The sequence below is a fragment of the Pithys albifrons genome, chromosome 17 (assembly GCF_047495875.1).
Source record: "Pithys albifrons albifrons isolate INPA30051 chromosome 17, PitAlb_v1, whole genome shotgun sequence".
NCBI lineage: Eukaryota > Metazoa > Chordata > Aves > Passeriformes > Thamnophilidae > Pithys > Pithys albifrons.
In genome coordinates, this window is record NC_092474.1 from 2,932,030 (window position 1) to 2,950,860 (window position 18,831).

At 44.7% G+C, this 18,831-nt stretch overlaps 1 protein-coding gene across 3 annotated transcripts in view; it reads right to left on the reverse strand.

Annotated features, from left to right (window-relative positions):
• Positions 1-18,831, reverse strand: part of ULK1 (unc-51 like autophagy activating kinase 1) — a 79,174-nt gene that overhangs the window by 17,480 nt on the left and 42,863 nt on the right. For all 3 annotated transcript variants that reach the window (XM_071571807.1, XM_071571805.1, XM_071571804.1), the window contains exons 12-17: positions 17,706-17,756; positions 10,813-10,901; positions 8,609-8,774; positions 7,278-7,338; positions 7,067-7,156; positions 2,994-3,119 (exon numbers count right to left, since the gene is read on the reverse strand). In XM_071571807.1, coding sequence (XP_071427908.1) covers positions 2,994-3,119; positions 7,067-7,156; positions 7,278-7,338; positions 8,609-8,774; positions 10,813-10,901; positions 17,706-17,756 — 583 coding nt within the window. The remainder of the gene's footprint in view (positions 1-2,993; positions 3,120-7,066; positions 7,157-7,277; positions 7,339-8,608; positions 8,775-10,812; positions 10,902-17,705; positions 17,757-18,831) is intronic.

An 18,831-nucleotide genomic window follows, 5' to 3' on the forward strand; every position in this document is an offset into this window, starting at 1 on the left:
GCCCTCCTTTGCAACAGAGTTTGGGCTCAAATCAGAAGATACAGAGCAAAACAGGGCAGTGTGTGGCTGTCAGATCTGAAACATTTCTCAGCTACCCAAAGGAATTAGTTTTTCAGGCTGGACAGTCAGAATTGCCTGGACTCCAAATGCCTTTAACTCCTTGCCTCACCCTAGAGAGTTAAAATTAATTTGTACAGCCCACACATGCAGTAACCTTGAGTATTACTCAGCTGCTAAAATGAAACACAAGAGGAAACTAGTGGGAAAGTGAGTACAGCCACACCATCAGTCTGGAGAGAGATGGGATTATTGTGTATTAATTAATTATTTCTCAATATGTTAATATTTTCACCATCATTAGAACACACAACCTAAAGTGAAATGCCATTCTGCCTCCACAGGCTTCTTCATCAAAATTCCCATTACACTTCTCTGTCTGAGAACACAGTCTTTTCATCAAATCCTTCATTCTACTCTCAACTTGGAAATGTTTTTTCCTCTTGTTAAAAGAACATTACTCGCATCCAGTAGGTGGTTTTCTGGACAGGAATCAATGAATATGCTGAAAAAACCCTTCTATACTCGAGCCACTGCAAGGTGCTATCACCAAGGTATCCTGCCACCTCTGCCAGGGACTCTGCCTTTAGCTGTCCATAAGTATGTGAACAGAGGAACAAAGGCACTTGGTTTCAGCAGTGCTAGCAGGGTTACACTACCCAGGAATGGCAGAGTCCTCCTGCTGAACTGTCAGTACATCTACTCAACAACATTCCTAGATGCATATTTCACTTTATGTCACATTTCAGGAAATAAACAAATTACATATTAAAAAACTCTCTTTCAGTAGTTGAGATACAGGAATTTGATCTGCCACCCCCCCTGCCTCTATTAAATGTGTTACCACATTTCACAGCCAGGTGAGTCCATGCTATATTCACATGCTTGGAAAAAAGGAAATACTTTAAAATTTTAACCTAAAAATCACTCCTCTTCAGGTTGCTCCAGATTCAGAGACCTAATGCTCATCAAGTGCCTGGCCCTGAAGCAAAATGAATACATAAAAAGGAAAGGCAAGAAGATACCAAGATATTCAGTGGCAGAAAGTATTGCCCTCCCATGTTTTTAACTCTCCAGAACATGAGCCATGCAGAAAGCTGAATATTATCTGTCAGGAACCTGCAGAAAAAACCACCAGCTGACTGCTGCTGCTGAAAGATGTGGAATGTCAAATGCAACCCTATGAGACACAGGATAAGGAAGCAAGCAGACAAGTAGGACAGGTCATGTGGCCAGAAGTAGGTACACATAATTACCACCCCAACAAGCCACATATCTGTCCACAAACGCACCACGTTACACAGGCACACTCCAGCCATCAGGTGACAGTGGGACACAAGAGTGTACGTCAAGGTTTGCAATTAAATGACTTGGCAAACATGACGAGGCACTTGGTGGTAATGGCCTGTTTGATACACCTGATGGAAAAGTGGAATCACATACTAGATGCCTGATGAAGTTTTCTCCTGCCATTCCTGGAGGGTGTCTACTCAATCTGTTGATTAGAGGAAGTGATGGCAAGAGATAAATATGGCTTCCTGGGGCAGAAAAAACACGATGCCAGAGATTTTTAGGAGATGCTAAAAGCAGACTGTGAATCACCCTGATTGGGTCCATTCCTCGAGTTCCTCTGCCCGGATGATGCTCATCTCAACATTACACAGTGGTGACCAAAAGGAGCAAAATCTGGCAATCTAATCACAGCTGCAGGCTGTGAACCCGAACTCAGCAGCCCATCACCAGGTCTGGGGTTGGCATGGCACCTTCTCCAGAGCTCTCACTTTGTACCTCACAGGGATAACCAGGACTCCTGTGAGTTCCAACATCAACAGGGTCCACAAGTTCTTCTGTAAAAAACACAAGGCACATAGGAAACAGGAAGGAATTTACCACAAAACCTGCCACACACTCTAAGAAGTGAACATAAAGTAGAATTAAAATAACACTGGCACAAACCAATCCCTCTGCTGATCCCTGATTAATATCAACACACTGTGTCTCTACTTCTGGGTCCACTTGGAATAAGCCTTATCCTGAATTAGGCTGGCTGCAGCCCAAACTTAGGCTAACATAGGTATTACCCTACTTCCGAAATCTAAACTTTAACTAATCCAGATACCAATGCAACTCATCCAAAAAAAGACACAACACCTCCTAGACACTTCTGTTTTAATGCCCCTGCTGTACAAGCTCTTTAAGATCCTGTATGAGTCTCCTTCCAATCAGTCTATAACCTGGGCTACTGTTGCCAGCCCAGATTTCAAGCCTGAAAGAACCAGAAATCATACGTGAGAAGAGAAGCCCTCCATGCCATTACCACTGAACTCAGAAGGTCAGCTGTATGTTGAAGGCTGGCATCTGAGTCTTCTTGACAGCCTTCAGGAAACATGCTCTCCCTCACGGGCATAAATTGCTCATAACTTAGTCAGTCCTGGCTGCACAAGCACATTAACATGCAACTCGTGTACGACATATCATCTATGGCATGACTAGCTACAGGAACTAATTAAGGTACAGTCAGGTAGGTTTTGTAGCCCCATCCATTTTAGTTGTTTATCTCAAATTTTCCTTTTATAAAGGCATCTGCCAGATGGATGGTTCTCTCTGCTTGGACACCCAATCCATAGCTGGCATGGGAAAAGCTGTCAGGCTCAAAGAGGCTCAGCCTTCACTCAAAAGTTGACGGGAGCTTTCTCACATACAGGCATACAGACAAAATTTACAGTACATGGTAAGAAATAAATCTCAACACTGATACAAAAATACCCCAAAACACACCACACTGTCTCCTTACAGCAAGGGGCAGAGCCCATCAGAGAGGGAAATTCACAGACGTACAGAGAGCAAACTGTAAAGCAATTTGTTTACAGACCCCAAGCTGTAATGCAAGAGCCCCTGCCGTGATGTCACCCCTCCTTCCCAGCCCCAGCACTTACCTGGGAGAGGCGTATGGATTGGGAGACTGCAGGTTCTGCTCGATCCGCCGGTAGTTGTGAATCTGCGTTGGGACCGGAATGGGCACTGAGTGTCCGTACTTGCTGCTGGAGAACTGACCTGGCCGGCTGTTGAGAGGAAACACACAAAGAAAAAACCTTTGTAAGGGCTGGGCCTTGGACCAGGTAATTGAAGATTTTATCTTCATAAGGCGACTGTGCACAGGGAGCGTCCCCTGGGCTGTGCTCGGGCTGTGGGTTTGCACTGGGAGGTGATTCAAAGCCGTATCAAAGGGAAGTGGCACCACACACCTCCTGAAAACAGGCACCTCTCTTCCAACACAATTCCCACCCACAGACTGATGTTAAAACCTACAACCAAGCGCACCACTCCCTCCAGGAAAACTGGAGCCCTGCTATTTCAGGCCATGACTGGCCTAGTTTCCAACAGCTCAGATCCACAGCCAAGGAGCGCAGCACTGAGCAGGGGCTAAACATATGTGGCTCACAAAGGACACCAGCACAGACATTGCTGACAAGAGCTACTTGTGATTGATTCATGCTGAGGCACTGCTGCAGCCACGGCATCTCCGTGGAAGTCTCACACCACGAAGAGAATGCAGTGGTGTATATGGGAGTATCTGCAAGTTAGCTACAAGGTTGGGAGAAAACAAATTTCAGGGACAGGAGTGGGTATCTATATACCCATCATGGTCAGATAGAGTATCACACATACAGAATGGGACAGGCCCTTACTGCAAACTTTAGGCTTCTTCCTAGTTCCATCCAAGCAGGTGACTCAGGTCACATCTGATACCTGTTCCCCCAGGTGACAGTTTCCCACATTACTCTTGGCCTGTACACCAGGCTACACACGAACCATGCTGTACAAAACTCATGAAAACATCACATTTAACTAAGTCTTAACCCTAAAGTCTTTTTACCAAAGGCCCCAGAATTCTAGGATTAATTGCCATGGCAATGCTATTTACAACTGACAACACCAATTGCGGGGATGCTGAAGAATTACAGAAAGATCTTATTGGTAATGAAGGCTTCTGCAGTCTCCCTTGTTGCCAGTTGAGGACACATGCCTGGGCCTGCCCCTGAGAGGCTGGAAGCAACACTCCTCCAGGTCTAACACTTGGAATGGAAATATTTTACATAAGATGAAAGGATATATTTAATTCAGCAAGAACGTACATGAGTGCACAGGGGAAGAGAGAAGAGTTTGTGACTTATTTGGCAGTTCAAAGCATCCCATTATCAGAACTTCTGTTTTGAGGAAGGTCAGTAGTGCTCTGTGGTTTATTGTGACAACATTGAACAAAGGTGACCTGCAGGAAAGTGTCTGCAGATCTCCACACTGTACACATGAAGACACTCCTCCACCACAAGAGAGCCAAATAACTGGAAGAGATCTTTCATCAAGGCTGAAAGATCAAAAAATGGTTCCAATTTTTTCATGTCTCTCAATAGGTTTACTAAATTTTTAAGTCCTATGTATTCTTCCTTGTATACTCCTACTTCTTCCACCAAGAAAATAGTCTTAATTTGATGTTTATCTCCAAAAGACAGCATGAAAGCCTTAATTCTTCATTGACACACAGTAAGACAAAGACATTCAAGGTTTCCAACTGCTCAGCAGAAAGGTCAGACTTTGGTGTCTCTGCCTTCCATCAGTGTGACACAACAGACAAAAAGCAAACAAATCTTTAACCAAGAAATCTGAGGGTTTATGTACATATCCTGACTTTGAGAACATATATTTCAAATGTGGTCTTTTCCATCTGGCCAAAATACTTTAGAGAAAAAGAAGCTCTTGGCTGAAAGGATCCTTCCTCTCCACAAGAGTTATATCAAGTCCTCATTTTCCTCACAAGGTGCAAGTTGCAAAGAAAATGATCCAAATGAAGTGATCTATACTAAACCTACTAACTGGCCTCAAGCCTTAAAGAATGCAATTGACCATAAGCTTGCAAAGTCCAAGAGATAAAGCTGGGACAAGGCATTTAATTACTTGGCAATAATTAAAAGCTCTTTGAAAACAGTATTAAATCTATTGCTGTGGGGTACAGCCAAGGAATTACCTTTCATTAGACTTAATAAGTATCTTCAAGGAAGTATTCAAAGAAATTAAAGAAAAGATCAACTATCAGCATATTTTAATTCTGCCTAGTCCTTGATCTCTTAGTTAAGAGCAAAGAGCATTGTCCTAGAGAGTATGATGACATCCTGAGGAAAACCCACTGCTGGCCACTCTGAAACAGCCTTTGCTTTCTGTCCCACTTGGACTACAGCCAGCATTTCTTGCTAGCTTGGAGTCACATATGAAAGGGACAACTGCTGCTTCCGAGTGAGCAAAGACAGGGAAAACAGGAGTCCTCTGTGCCAGTGGAGCCACGCGCTGAACCAATGGATCTCACAGCATATACAGGGAAGGGCACACCTGGGGGGCACAAGTTCCAAGCACTCTCAGGGGACGCATCAAAGACCACACTTTGTCCTCTGGATTTGGAGTGACTGCTCCAATCTTTCATTACTGATGTCTTATTCCTCATCCTGGATGGGGTAGGAAGGAACTTTACAGTGTTTCTTCAAAGCAGATAGAAAAGTGGGAAGCAGCACTAGAGGCTCCACAGAAGCCGCTGGGAATGAGTAGGAAAGACAGTGAGAGCAGAAACACATTTAGCTCAAAGGCACTGGCATTGACCTGCCACCTTGTGATCCAGTAGAAGACAATGAGGCCAGTTTTGTGGACAGTAAGAAACACGCAGCATTTGTAGTCAACTTCCATGAATTTCCACTCACAGCTGTCCAGAAGCAAGGCCAAATGCTTTGATAAAGACTGATCTCCAGAATGCAAAGGAATCAGTTAAGGAATAAGCTGTTAAAAAGCTTAGCAGGCGATGGCATAAGAAGCCTCATGCAATTAAACTCCACACTGTGGTACGCGCTTGCCAATTAATGTGATCACGTCAGCGAGGCTCTGAGCTATATTATTCTCTGTTAAATTTGTATGCTTTGAGGCTATGTTTTGTCATTTTCTGGGCTCTGTTAATGTGACAAATTTGTTCAACACAAAGCCTGGGACTGTATTTGCTTCTTAAAAAAGATTTTAGGGTCATCTATCTCCCAGTGTGAAAATCCCCTCCAACCATCCTCCCCCAACAGGTGCCATATTGACAGAACACAAGATGAAAGCTGTCCTGCTTGCCTAGCAGGCAAGAACAAGATGAGAAGCAACACCACCAGTTCCCTGCAAGCTAAGCATGTACCCTAAGGCTTCCAGGCCTAAAGTTAATGGTATCACCTTCCACAGACCATTAACATCTTTGGGACACAGCGCTTGGCTGCTGGTCCTGTTGTGTGTGGGCAGCTGTCACCTACGACATTTCTAAAGGCCAAAACTGAGTTTACAGCTACTGGTTTAGTTGGAATTAAACCTATGACCCCGCCTGTTTGCACTTGTTCCTCCTACTCCTGCATCCTCCATTAGTAAACAAGGCCCATGTTGCAGCATTCTTTTATAGAGAGACAGTGCAGGGAGCTTTTCAAACAAACCACAAACGACTAAATAGGTCCACATCTGTCCTTCAGCAGCAAGGGGAGATGAACAACACTCCTACACGTTTGCCCAGTAACTCAACCCCATCATACTTTCACCCTTGGATTAAGTGTTGTGCTCCAATTCACTGCATGAATTTAAGAACAAGGGATTTTTAGCTGGAATACCCCCCACCTCTGTAGGTGAGCACTGGGGGGATGAGTACATGCTGGTGGAACACATTTACTTTCTGCTTGAGAATAATCCCTGCCCCCCCAGGGAACGCAGTTAATTCCAGCACTCCTGCATTCTCTCCTGGCTCCTCCTGGGGGACACAAGAGGGAGAGGCAGGATCCGTAGTTGGGACTGATCAGTGCCCAAGGCTGGGGAGTTTCTACTGGGTGTTTCTTGTTAAAGCAGAGATGTGGATCTTGCCCAGCACACCAACAGCTGTAAAACCCCCTTCTGGAAGTCAGTGCATGTTCAATTATTCAGTGCTGCACAGTTACCACTGAACAGTTTTTCTTACCTGGATGGGCTTGGAGAACTGCTGTACGGGGGTGAAGGGGATGGTGTCCTTCCCTGGCTTTCCAAGCCTGCTGAAGTCACCAAAGAACTCCTGAGGAAGACAGAAAGAACTCAGCTATTAGGTCCTGAGAACCAATCCTGCTCCACCAGACCCTGAATTCCCAGACACCCAGTGCCTGGACAATTTGAGTTGCCTTGGTGGTTGGCCTTACCCACTGTACATCAGACTGTCCTGGATTGGTTTCCCTCCTGCAGCCTCAGCAGTTAAATCACCTGAGGAACAAGAAGTGCAGGAACAGATTAATGTGAGAAAATTTTCTTTAAAATCTTTACACATACAGAGCAACTGAGAATTTGTGTAGAATTCCCTGCTCCTTCAATCCCTGCTGAGTTGTATTTCTGAAGTCAATGTTTTGAAAAATACACGTGGGCTGAAGCTGAAGCTGATGTGGATGCTGCTGATCCTTACACCCTCAAGTTCTGGAAAATTTAGGCTGAAAGCAAGTCCTGTTGAAGGACCTGACAGAATCATTTGGGGCATCAGGTACATGCCCACTTGGGGCAAGCCACTAGCTGTTGTGTAAGAGGACAGTGGTACCTGCTGGATGTGGGGCTGTGAAACATCCGTGTCCTTAGTGGCAAAAATCCAGGGTAGGCAAATGAGCTGGCAGCTGGATACACAACACAGGGAAATTTGTGCCTCTGCCAAAATATCTGAATGCTGGGAACATGACTAGCACAAGGCAAGTGTATACTGGTCCCATCATTGATCCCAGGGAAAACAAACAACACTGAGCTCTCCCTTATCATACTGATTGCACAGCTGAGATCTTTCAGAAACTCCAGTTCTACTCCTCCAAATTCTTGTTTTAATGCAAGTGGTGCAACCAAGAAAGGAGGAATCACAGCATTTATCACCAAGTTCCAACTCAGCAAAGCACCATGCACATGGTCAAGGCTGAACAATGTCCTTCTGCTGGTTAAGTAAGGGCTCATGCGTGGACATCTGGCTAAACTGAGGCCCTGGCTTCTATGTACACACGCATTTTCAAACAATTCCTCTCAAAGTATAAACACAGGTGCTAAAATGAAATTCCGAGTGTTTGAAGAAGAAGACAACATATTTTAGGGTTTTTTTCAGGAATTTTTTCAAGTGTAAAATCCAGCTTGTTTGCTGAAATCCTGTCTTGGACTGTGATGCTGAGTGCAATTGAAGACAGGATGACATGGGAAAGGCTGTTGTGAAAGACAATTTCCCTGTGAGCCTGCTTATATTCTTTTCCAGTTGGATTTCCAGGTTCAGTCTCTTATTGAGGCCCCCAAGTAACCTTTACTCTCAAATCCTGTCTTTAAAGGCAATTATAAAATATCCTATGAAACAGTGAGCCAGATGCCTCTTTCCAGCTTGAGAATAAAATCATTCCTGCTACTCAGTCAAAACAGACAGGTTTAATCACTCATTCAACTTCCCAGAGAGAATTCTATTCTCAACATCCACATCCCCCTCTGCTCAGAACACCTGCATTTCCAGAAACCACCTTACTTGAGAACTGTGCTGGGACCATGACAAAGTCATCTGTGTCACAGGACGAATTCTTACTGCTGCTCCCAGCAGAGTCCTTAGATCCATGCAGAAAGCCAGGAGAATCCTGGGTAGGAGACGCCAGCGCCTTCTCCTGCAGCTGCTGCTGCATCTCTCCAAGGGACTGCTAATTCAAGGAGAAAACAAACACTGGCTTCAGCATAGCTACTTCATCACTCTGCTCCATCCTTTCTGTCCATCCTAAGCTGCACAAGGCTACAAACAACATTTTGCTGATAAACCAGGACTGATAGTTTGCCAGAAGCAGCTGGTTAGTTTACTGTAAAGGAAGAGCCTTTTATGTCCCTGTCAGAACAGCACATCTTTTATCACACAAAACATATTTCCAGCATGTTTGATGCTCCAGAGATAAGAAAAATTCACTTGAGGTATTGCATCCCATTCTGGATCAACCATGCATTTTCTACCAACTCCCAGTATGGCTGGGAAACTGAGAAGAACTTTCAGAGATACTTGTGGTTGTTGTTTTGAGTTATATTTTTTGTTTTGTTCTTAAACATTAACCATCTGGTATGTACTTGTGCTTTTGCAGGAAGCAGCACTTGGGAACATGCAGATAAGTGTTCCCACACTTTCAAGACCACCCTGTTTTGCTCTAGTGCTGGTAATGAGTTAAAGAAAGGCCTGAAGGAGACTAAGCTTGCAGTAGATGAACAATTCACAGCTGTCAGAGGCAGGACAGTCCCCAAAAAGTCCCATTTTCCTGCTTCCTTCAGGCAAATGATGATTAGCCCCACAATCTTCTTGTTTTGCAGACAGATGGAGGAGGCTGGATGGTTTAAGAAAGCTTTAAGGCAGCTGAACTGCTCTCAGGGCAAATAACAATCTTTATCCTAATGCATTTCCAGGCTGAGAAAGACTTGGATCAGCTTTCACTTGGGCCCCGTTAAGACCTTGTTCACCCTCCAAAGACTCTCCTGCTGTACCAGTGGGGACTCCCAGGGAGAAGAAATTTCCAGCTGTCAAAGTTGTGTCTTTTCCACCCAGTCTATGAGCTCTGCCCTGGAAATGTGGCATTTTTCCCAGGCTGAGCCAGCACACCTCCACCAGCAGAAGGCAGAGCAGGAGAGATGCAGTACAACTCTAACATGGGACCCCCTCCCAGTCTGGCAGTGAGTCTGTACTCACAGACCAGGAAAGCTCAGGAGAGTGAGTCTGCTTTTTACACCATCTGCTCATTTCTGGAGTCTTATGGTCAGAAGGGTCTCAGCCAAAACACCCTCTGCTTTGGGCTGCAGGGAGGAATAAGCTCTCAGGGACACAGTTATGCAACATTCAGAACATTCAGAGGAGAGCAGAACTGTCCTCTCTGTCCAGCTCACACCACGAGCACCTACACCACCTTCTGCTATTGTCCCTTAGCATTTCCCACACCAGGCTGAGACATCCTGGCCCAGGGAAACTCAGAGAACAAACTAAAAAAGCTGTCATGCCAGGGAGGAAAAAATTCCATTCTTCTCCCTTCACTTCCCCATCACACCATCAGCATTCCTGAGTTCAAAGTCAAAGACAGCTTTCACCATGATCCTCCAAAAACAAGCTTTCAGTTGAACGAGCTGGAGGAATGTAATTTCAATGGTCAGTTAATATTTTGCCCTTCAGAAAAGCTTTCACCATTTCAGGTAACCAGAGAGAAAAACTGTCAGTTCAGATCATCTCTCACAAGACCACTGGACTGTGGTAGGTCTGGTCTGAGCACACAGCTTTGCTGAATGTTCCTCTGTGGAGCCTGGGAATGCTGGACAGAAAGAAGGAGGGTCACTTTGCAAAGAAGGTGGATATGCTGTCAGGCTGCAGAGACTTTGCCTAAAAACAGAGAACCTGCAGCCAAGAAATCAGTGCTATACCCTGAATTAGCAATTGGTTTGGGTTCCAAGGAGCTTTCCATCTCTGGCAAGACAAGCTACTGTCACTCATACCAACTTTTTTCATACAGGCTTTTCATATAATAGGAAATGGCACATTGAAATATGTGGAGAGAAAGCCAACCTTCAGCATCCAAACTCTAAGCTGGAGAAAATGCTGAACTAAGCCCAAGTATTCACTGACTCGTACAAGAGGAGAGCAAAGGCAGAGACCTCATGTCAAAGACACAAGCAGGGAGACCATTAACACAGTCAGTACATCCTCTGAGCTGTACTTACAGGAGGTGATGCCAGGTGGGAAGTGGAAGAGCTGCTGGAGGAACTACCGGAGCCTGAACTGGGATAAGAAGGCATTGGCACGGAAGCAGCTAAATTGGCAAAAGACAAAACCAAAAGAAGTTGTCAAACTAAGATCAATCAATAATAAAAGTCTTTTTCATGCTTTCCCATCAGGTTTACCTCAGGTACCATCATGTATGCCATGTATCAGATGTGGTCAATTACAGGAGAACAACGTAAAATTAGCATTCTGTTCAGTTACGGGATTCACATCCATCCACTCCCTCTGTGCACCATCTCACAGGTCTCAGAACACCTGACCAAGGTGCTACCCAGAAACAAGACAGTTTCTGCCATAAATATCCCCCAAAGCATCTTTGCAAATGAAGGGAAAGATAAACAGAAAGGCAGACTGAGTTATTCATGTCAGGGGCAGAAGCCATGAGCTAGACCATACACCTTACAGGTTCTTCCTCAGCAGACCTTGTGGCTTAGCACACATACATCAGATGCTGAGGGGTGTGTGCCAGGTTAAACACGTCTACTCAAGCCCTATATTTCTGCAGCCCAAACAGCCACTCAGGCATCCCAAGCCACATGCTACTAAAAAACCCCAAAACCCAGCAAAAAACCCTGAAGGGGTTTCCTCAAGGAAATAGTGTATTGTTTCTTACAGCTCAACATGTTCTCCCTTGGTCACTTCTGCAAGTTAAAGATGTTTTAGTTAGTTATCTCTCTGTACAGAAAGCATTCCACAGCACAGGCCATTCCTGCATCCCTTCCTTTTATGTTTTATTGTTCAATATGGGAACTGCCCACTTCATTCAATTCATTGTCAAACTGGCTTTTGTAACTCTCAGAGAGGCCTAAAGTTCACACTGAAAGGTCTAGTTAGCATTGACCTTCAGGCAGTAAATATGATTAAGGCATCACAGGAGAAAAGAATATTTAAGTCCAAGGACTTATGCAAGGGAGGTTCAGTAAATAACTTAGAAGAGCTCCCTCAGAGGAGGGAGACAGTCAAAGGTAACTCTGGCTTTTCAAAGGACTTTGAAGTACTTAGTGGTTCAAATTCCCCAATCCACACACACAAGACTGAATAGCACAGAAGATCCCAAAATCCCCACTTCAGGGCAGCCTGAAGTCAGACTTTTACACTGGAACCATTTTGGTATTTGAATGACTTCAGATAGAGATCAGAGGCAATGCTTAAGTGAGGAGAGAACACTTTGCTGCTCTTCCATTATGCTGGCAGAGAATTAGCACTTTGTATCAAATTTCTACCTTTACAGGACTTGTGCTAATGATTCCACACTTAATACAAGGCAGATTAACAGCACCTGGAAGAAGAATGCTTCTGTTTGAAGTAAAACTACCTGTCATTAATCCCATTAGATACTAAAAAGTACTTACTCTATTCAATAAGCTAGAAAAATAAGTCTATCTCTCTGCAATTAACTGTTGAAACAGTGTTCTGAAGATAAAAGCATGTGTAAATATGCCTTTTAATAAAAGGCATATTGGAAGTCTTTCCGTGCAGACCATCAAAGAAGGTTAAAGGATGACTGGACCAGAGTCAGCACAAAGAGAGCAATCACTGAGACACTGAATTCCTCAGTCTGAGAGAGATGTGACAACTGGAAAATGAAGCCAGAGAAGCATAGACTTAAAATACCTATTTTAACCTAAGCAATTGACCAACAGACAGTTTAACCAGGATCACAGTGATCTCCTCCAGCCTTTAAAACAATAACAAAACCTGAATGTTTTTCTAAAGAGGTTGTTATACTGCCAATAAAGACAGATGCAGCAGAGTCCTGGGGCCATGCAGTGGGAATGGCTGGGCAGGCTGGTGTGCAGGAGCACATGCAGCTGCTTTTCCCTCCTGTGATGGGTCACACTGGCACTGCTCACTCTGCCAGCAGTTTGAGGGTTAGATCCCTAATGAAATAAACTTCCCAAAGCTTTATGAATCTATTCTACACAAGATTTTGTGCACTTGATGGTCTGTACTGTTAAAACACACTGCCCTGGCACCAAGGTGAGGGAGCAGGGACTGTGGTACCCTGATGATGGGTATACTGGGAGGTCAATCGGGGCTTGGCACCAAGAGCCTCTCTGCCCACAGCCAGCACAGCTGCTTCCCACTCCCTGCATTCAGGGAATACACACAGAGGTCTGAGAACTTGCCTGTAAAATAGAGAGCTGCAAGACTTGCATCACCATTAATTTTTCCTGGAATGAGTAGCTTTGTTAGAGTCACTCCCATTCTCTCACAAGGTTCCCTCCAGTCTATTTTGGTTCTGTGATTATTGATTTAAACCTGTCTGGAATTGAGACTTTTCTATTTTTGCCTATTTGCTTCAGACAGCTTTTCATTAATCAGGAGGGAAGACACACAGGCAGACTTTGCCACTATCATCTGAAACTGTAGTTAAAACTCAGCTGCATGATGTACTCCTTTAGATACAGCCTCTATTAATCACTGTTCTTATTTGAATCCCTTTGAACTCCACAAATTCCCACTGTAATGCTGTGAGCTCCAACTCTGAAGGTCCTGACGTTGCAAACAGACTTTGATCCATGTAGAACCATGAGGTTTGGCTCTGGCAATCCCTCTCTGACCTCCACATCTCTGCTGGGGCACTTTTTCAGTGTCAGCCATGTAGGACAGCTTGAAAGCAAGACACCTTCTTCCATCTCCTCCACACACCCAGGCACTCCCAGCTGAAAACTAAAAAGGGTGCAAACACTTGGCTCATCATGTTTGCAGTTGAGTCTGTGGGGAATGTTAACATAAATTGTAGGCCCCCACCCAAATCCAGAAATTGCTGGATTGTAATTGTAATGTAAATAAGTCTGTTTTCATAATTGTCCTCTCCAACTTATTCCAGCAACAAAACAGTCATCCTGCATGTTGTGTAACTAATGCCAACTGGTTTTCAAATGGGAGAGCTGGGAGCCATAAAGCCAAGCCTGTGCTCCAGCTGTGTAGATCTCAATATTGGATCCTACACTTGCAAAAATCACTTCTGACACATCATCCTACCAGGGGCTCCATTGTCCTAAAAATATCTGACCCTCAAGCTTTACAGAAAAGCTTTATTTGGAATGTGAGTTCTATACACGCTGGAAAGATGCACTTCTCTGATTATCTGGATTCAATGAAAACCAGTCACCAAAAAATTGCAATCTCTGACAAGACAGTAATTTCAGTGCAAACTCTGAAAGGACTTTCCCAAATAAGCTGCCTTTTAAAGTTTAAAAATTTGCACTATTAAAATCATATATATGCAGAAGTCATGGTGATTTTTTGGCTAGTTTTCTCCTATTTTATGTACAATAAAATTATGAAGATGGTAAAAGTCAAGTTAAGCCAGACAGGTATTTCAGACACTGAACAACCTGTGCACTTCTGAACTGTAACAGCTCATCTTTCATGCTCTTTAACTCAGTGTAAAGGAGGCAGCAGCTCACCATTCATTAAAGGCAGGAGCAGAAAAACCTCCAAAATATTCTGCACGGGTACCAATTACAATGTGTTTACTCAGAGAAGACTTGCACAAGCATCTAATTATGCCTTCTCAAGTGTTATTACTGTAACACATGGCCCCATACCATATGCTGATCAGACCTGGCTACAGACAGACGACATTCTGACTAGACACAGTATTTTGAAGACTTTATTAATGAATTTTTACACATCTAAAATACATGCTTAGTCAGAGGTACAAAACCCACAATACAAAATTAATTATAATTAAACAAACAAAAAAATAAAGTATACATCTTAGTTAACAAAGCCCAAGGCTCTGAATCCACTCTCCAGGCTAAAGCCTGTTGCAAGAAGAGCTCTGTGGTACAGCCTGGGTTGCAGCAGATTTAAGTCCTTGCTTCACTCAAGGAGGGAAGATGAGAGGAGGGACATGAGAACAACCATCCCTTGAAAACAGCAGTGGAGAGGATGTGCTTGTCAGAAATGTCATATTGAAAGATTTTTGAAAGAAATGTTGATTTTGCTGGAGTGTCTTGCAAAACACACAAATGTGTTTCAATGAGGGGATCCCCCTATCTTAGCAACTTCAAAGTTTCAAAGTTATCCACCTGGAGAAGGATCTGTATTTGAGGATTCCCCAGTTTTCCAGAATTATGTTACATTAAAAAAAACTCTTTACAGTTCCATGAGATGGTATATTAACACATCCACACAGAATGAACAGCCCGTGGCTCTCACTTTATTTTTGGTCACTATGAGACCAACTCTAGACTGGCCTTGAGAGGGCTCAGGAGCCCAGGTGATGTGCTGACCTCTGCACGCTGGTGGCACCTGTCTTGTTCTGTCCTTGTCACCTGAGGGCAGAGGTGACTGTAGGGGTACAGAGAACACCACATTCTGCTCAAACTGCAGTGTGTTATCACTTGGAAAGATGGTGCCACACCTGAAAATTGTTTTGGGACCTGAATGGATACACAGTTCCCTGCATCTGAGCACAGGCATCTCTGAACTGGAAGGGCAAAGGCTGCACTGTGTGTCCCTGAGCTCAGCTGAGATCTCAGTGTGTTCATCAGAGTGGTTACTACTCCTGGTACAGATCATTCAACAAATTCTCCTAAGAGACACTTGCACACTCAGATGTGAACGACTTACTCCTGCTTCCACTGCAGTCAGTGGTAGCCAGTTATCAGCTCTCAAGTGGAACAAAAAGATGAGGCACACTGGTCCTTCCCTCAGGTCTCCAATAGAAGCCTAAGGATTCTAATTCAGTCTAAGCACAATAATCATGATTCAGATGCAGCCATATCTCTTCTCCTCTTTGGTATTTGCTCTACTGGTGATTCTGAGCCACGTATTAGGATGAAGCAGCACAATAAGCCTTTAGACACTTAGCTCTGTATGCAGAGCCAGGGAGGCAGTCCCTGAGAACTGCAGCCTTGAAATGACACCTCCTTCAGCTACAACTGTGCAAGAGTCAAGTATGCTGCTACGTTAAGCAGCATTCCACACATCTCAGCTGAGTTTTTCTTATGGAGGTCACCATAACCCCAACCTTTGCTGACACACTGGCTCTTCTCTCACCTATTCAGAAATCAAAAGGACCACAGGCAGCCTTTCTCATCCAGGCTCTTCACCACACTTCCCAGAGCCTCTAATCCATCAGTGCCATCTGGCAGCAGCAGAGACTTCACAGCAGACTACAGAACTATCTCTTCCACTAGCAGATTTCTGTGCACAAAAACTCGAACATCTCCAGCAGTGGGGAGGTATTTCTCCCATGTTTTCAAAACCAGTAGCCATCTTTCCTGCCTGGAGAGAACTCCAGGCTGTGGACGTATGTCTGGAGGTGAGGACCGGCAGGGCAGCAGAGAGGTCTGGAGTTCATATTGGCCTTACCTGCCTGTAAAGGCACTTTTTTTAGTGGTCCATGACCCCAAGCCGTCAGCACTGGTGCAGCTGGGGGCAAAGGCTGAGCTACAGTCCCCTGCTCATGGCACCTCTGGTTCCTGCCCAGCAGACGCGCAGCAGTTGGAAACTGGGGCCAGGTGAGGAGAACTCTCTGCCATTTGCAGGGGGTCTTCTGCTCTGCTGGGCAGTGAAGCAACGGAACGGCCGGAGGTAGGAGATGAGTTGGTGGGCACGCAAGAACATCCTGAGGGGGGGATCCTCTGCCCACTGGGGGATCAGACTTTGAAGGGCTTTTCCCACACAGCAGCGGTACAGCAGGTGCCAAGAACTGGGCTGGCTTAGGAGCAGTCCCACACTGGCAGAGTCCTTTCCTGCTGGCAGAGCAGCCCTGTTTTACAGGGCTCACCCCACATCTTGCTGGGGCAGGTGCACACAAAGGTTTGGCGCCTTTGAAAGCGGCCCTAAACCAGAAGCGTCTTTTCTTCCGCACAGGACGGTCACCTGAGTACACAGTTAAAATCTGATCAGGAACAACTGAGAAGTCCTGCTCTGGCAGCAGGAAAGCAAGAGACTCTTGGGAGTGACACGGACATCAGACAAGGGGTGCCCACCTATGGCATACATCCAAGAGGGGCTCTGTGTTTGTATTGGGCATGTTTCCTCCAGAATTTCCAGTCCTCACATTGGGTACCCTAAATCAATCACTGATGAAAATTTTTGTCTCTGTCATTTACTCAGGAGATTAAAGGTCCAGGAGGATCCTTCCAGAAGGAGACACCCATACACGATTCCACTAAGCCAAGTCTCTTGGCCAGAGGACTATGATACCCCACACACCAGAAGGAATTCTGACTTGTTTTCCACTGAAAACAAACCTCTAAACCATAATACATGTGCCTGGAAATGTGTTCAAAAGTTAGGAATCAAAAGAGGGAAGAGAGAACTTTCAATGGAACTCTGTTTTGACCAGCTCTCACAGACTATTCAAATGTAACCCTTCCAAAACAACATTTATCAAGAACTTTGAGGTAAAAGATGAAGAAAGACTTGGTAACCAAAGCCATTTTCCATAGCCAACCTAAGGTGGCACCCGGTAAGCAGAGCCAAGAGTGCCAGTTTCTACCATTCACAATCCTGAATGGTCCTACAGATGAGAACAAAAAGCAAGACCATGATGCATAATCCTGTTTACCTGCAAGCATCCCACTGGCCAAGCCCTTCATATAAAGCAGCTGAATGCATTTCAAAGCTACATTTGCTTCTACTTTAGGCTTCTAAATAGCCCTCTAATCATCCCTTTCAAGATAACTCAGTAAAATTAAATACATTTTGATGGCAAAATCTGGACATGATACAGTAACCAACACTGAAACCCTGCCTAAATAACTAAGAACACATAAAGCAGCGTTTTTCTTTCATTTTGAACTAGCAGCAAAGGAAGTCAGGCCACAGTTCAAAAAAGAGTTGCAATTGAAAATGCAATACTTACATTTTTTCATAGAGGCACTTGCATCCAAGAATGGGTGATGGAAAAATTCATCTGAAAAAATCAAGAACAATGACTCAGTGAAAGGAAGTGACTGTAAGAAGTTTACGAAACAGTTAAAGCATAGCAAGTTACAGCGTTTTACAGTGACTTTTCCATGCAATCCATTCAACCATGGAAGCTGACTGAGTGCAGTTGCATACAGTAGGGGTCAAGAATGCAGGTTGGGGACTGGATGTAGGAACTGCTCATAAAAAAAAAACAAAACAAAACAAAAAAGGAGGGGAAATTATTCGGGTCCCTGGCTGATCAGGATGGTGAGTCATCGTAACTGCAGGGATCCAGGCGAGCTGTATTTATCACACTGCACTGCCACTCATGACACTGAACAGGAATGATGGACAAAGACTTCCAGTGAGTGACTTTCTGCCACATGCAGACCCAAACCCAGCTCGCACTGAGGGCAGAAACGCATTTTCTGAAGGGTCAGCCCAGAACCACAGCCCAGAACTCCTTCTCCTTCATACCAGATGCAACTGCTGCTTCCTCCCCTCATTCTACAGATCCAGGCCAAGAAAAGCTTCTGTCCTGGCTTGCTGGAAACTCTCTGCACGTTTGCCTGTCCTCACAAGTAGCCACTTCTCCCGACTCCTTCATCTCTGATTCACTGCAGTTCTGTGCCAGAGTCCTCTCCTATCACAATCAGCAACTCAGCCTTTTGGGAGTGTTAGTCATGGACCAACACTGATTATTGAGCTAACTGCAGGCACTTCAATTTCTTTTCCCAGCATGGATTTCCTGTTGCAACACCCAAGGTTTACAAACTTCTGCTTCTGTAAACAGCTCCTCTTTGGCCAGTGAGCTTTCCAGAAAGTAGCAACTGGGTTTTTTGTTTGTCTGCTTTTTCATCTTAAACAAACCCTGCCTACCCAGCCCCTCCTTGCCACTGCCATGCCAGGGTCCTGCAGCCTGAGTGCAGGCTTAGCACAAGAAAAGGGATGGAAATCTCTGGCAGGGAAAGCTGGCATCTCACAGATTACATCTGCTGGGGACAGAGAACATCCCCATCCTGCAGGAGCTGCTCAGCTGCTGGAGTTTCCTGCTTCTTCAGACTGCTCCTCTAGAGGAG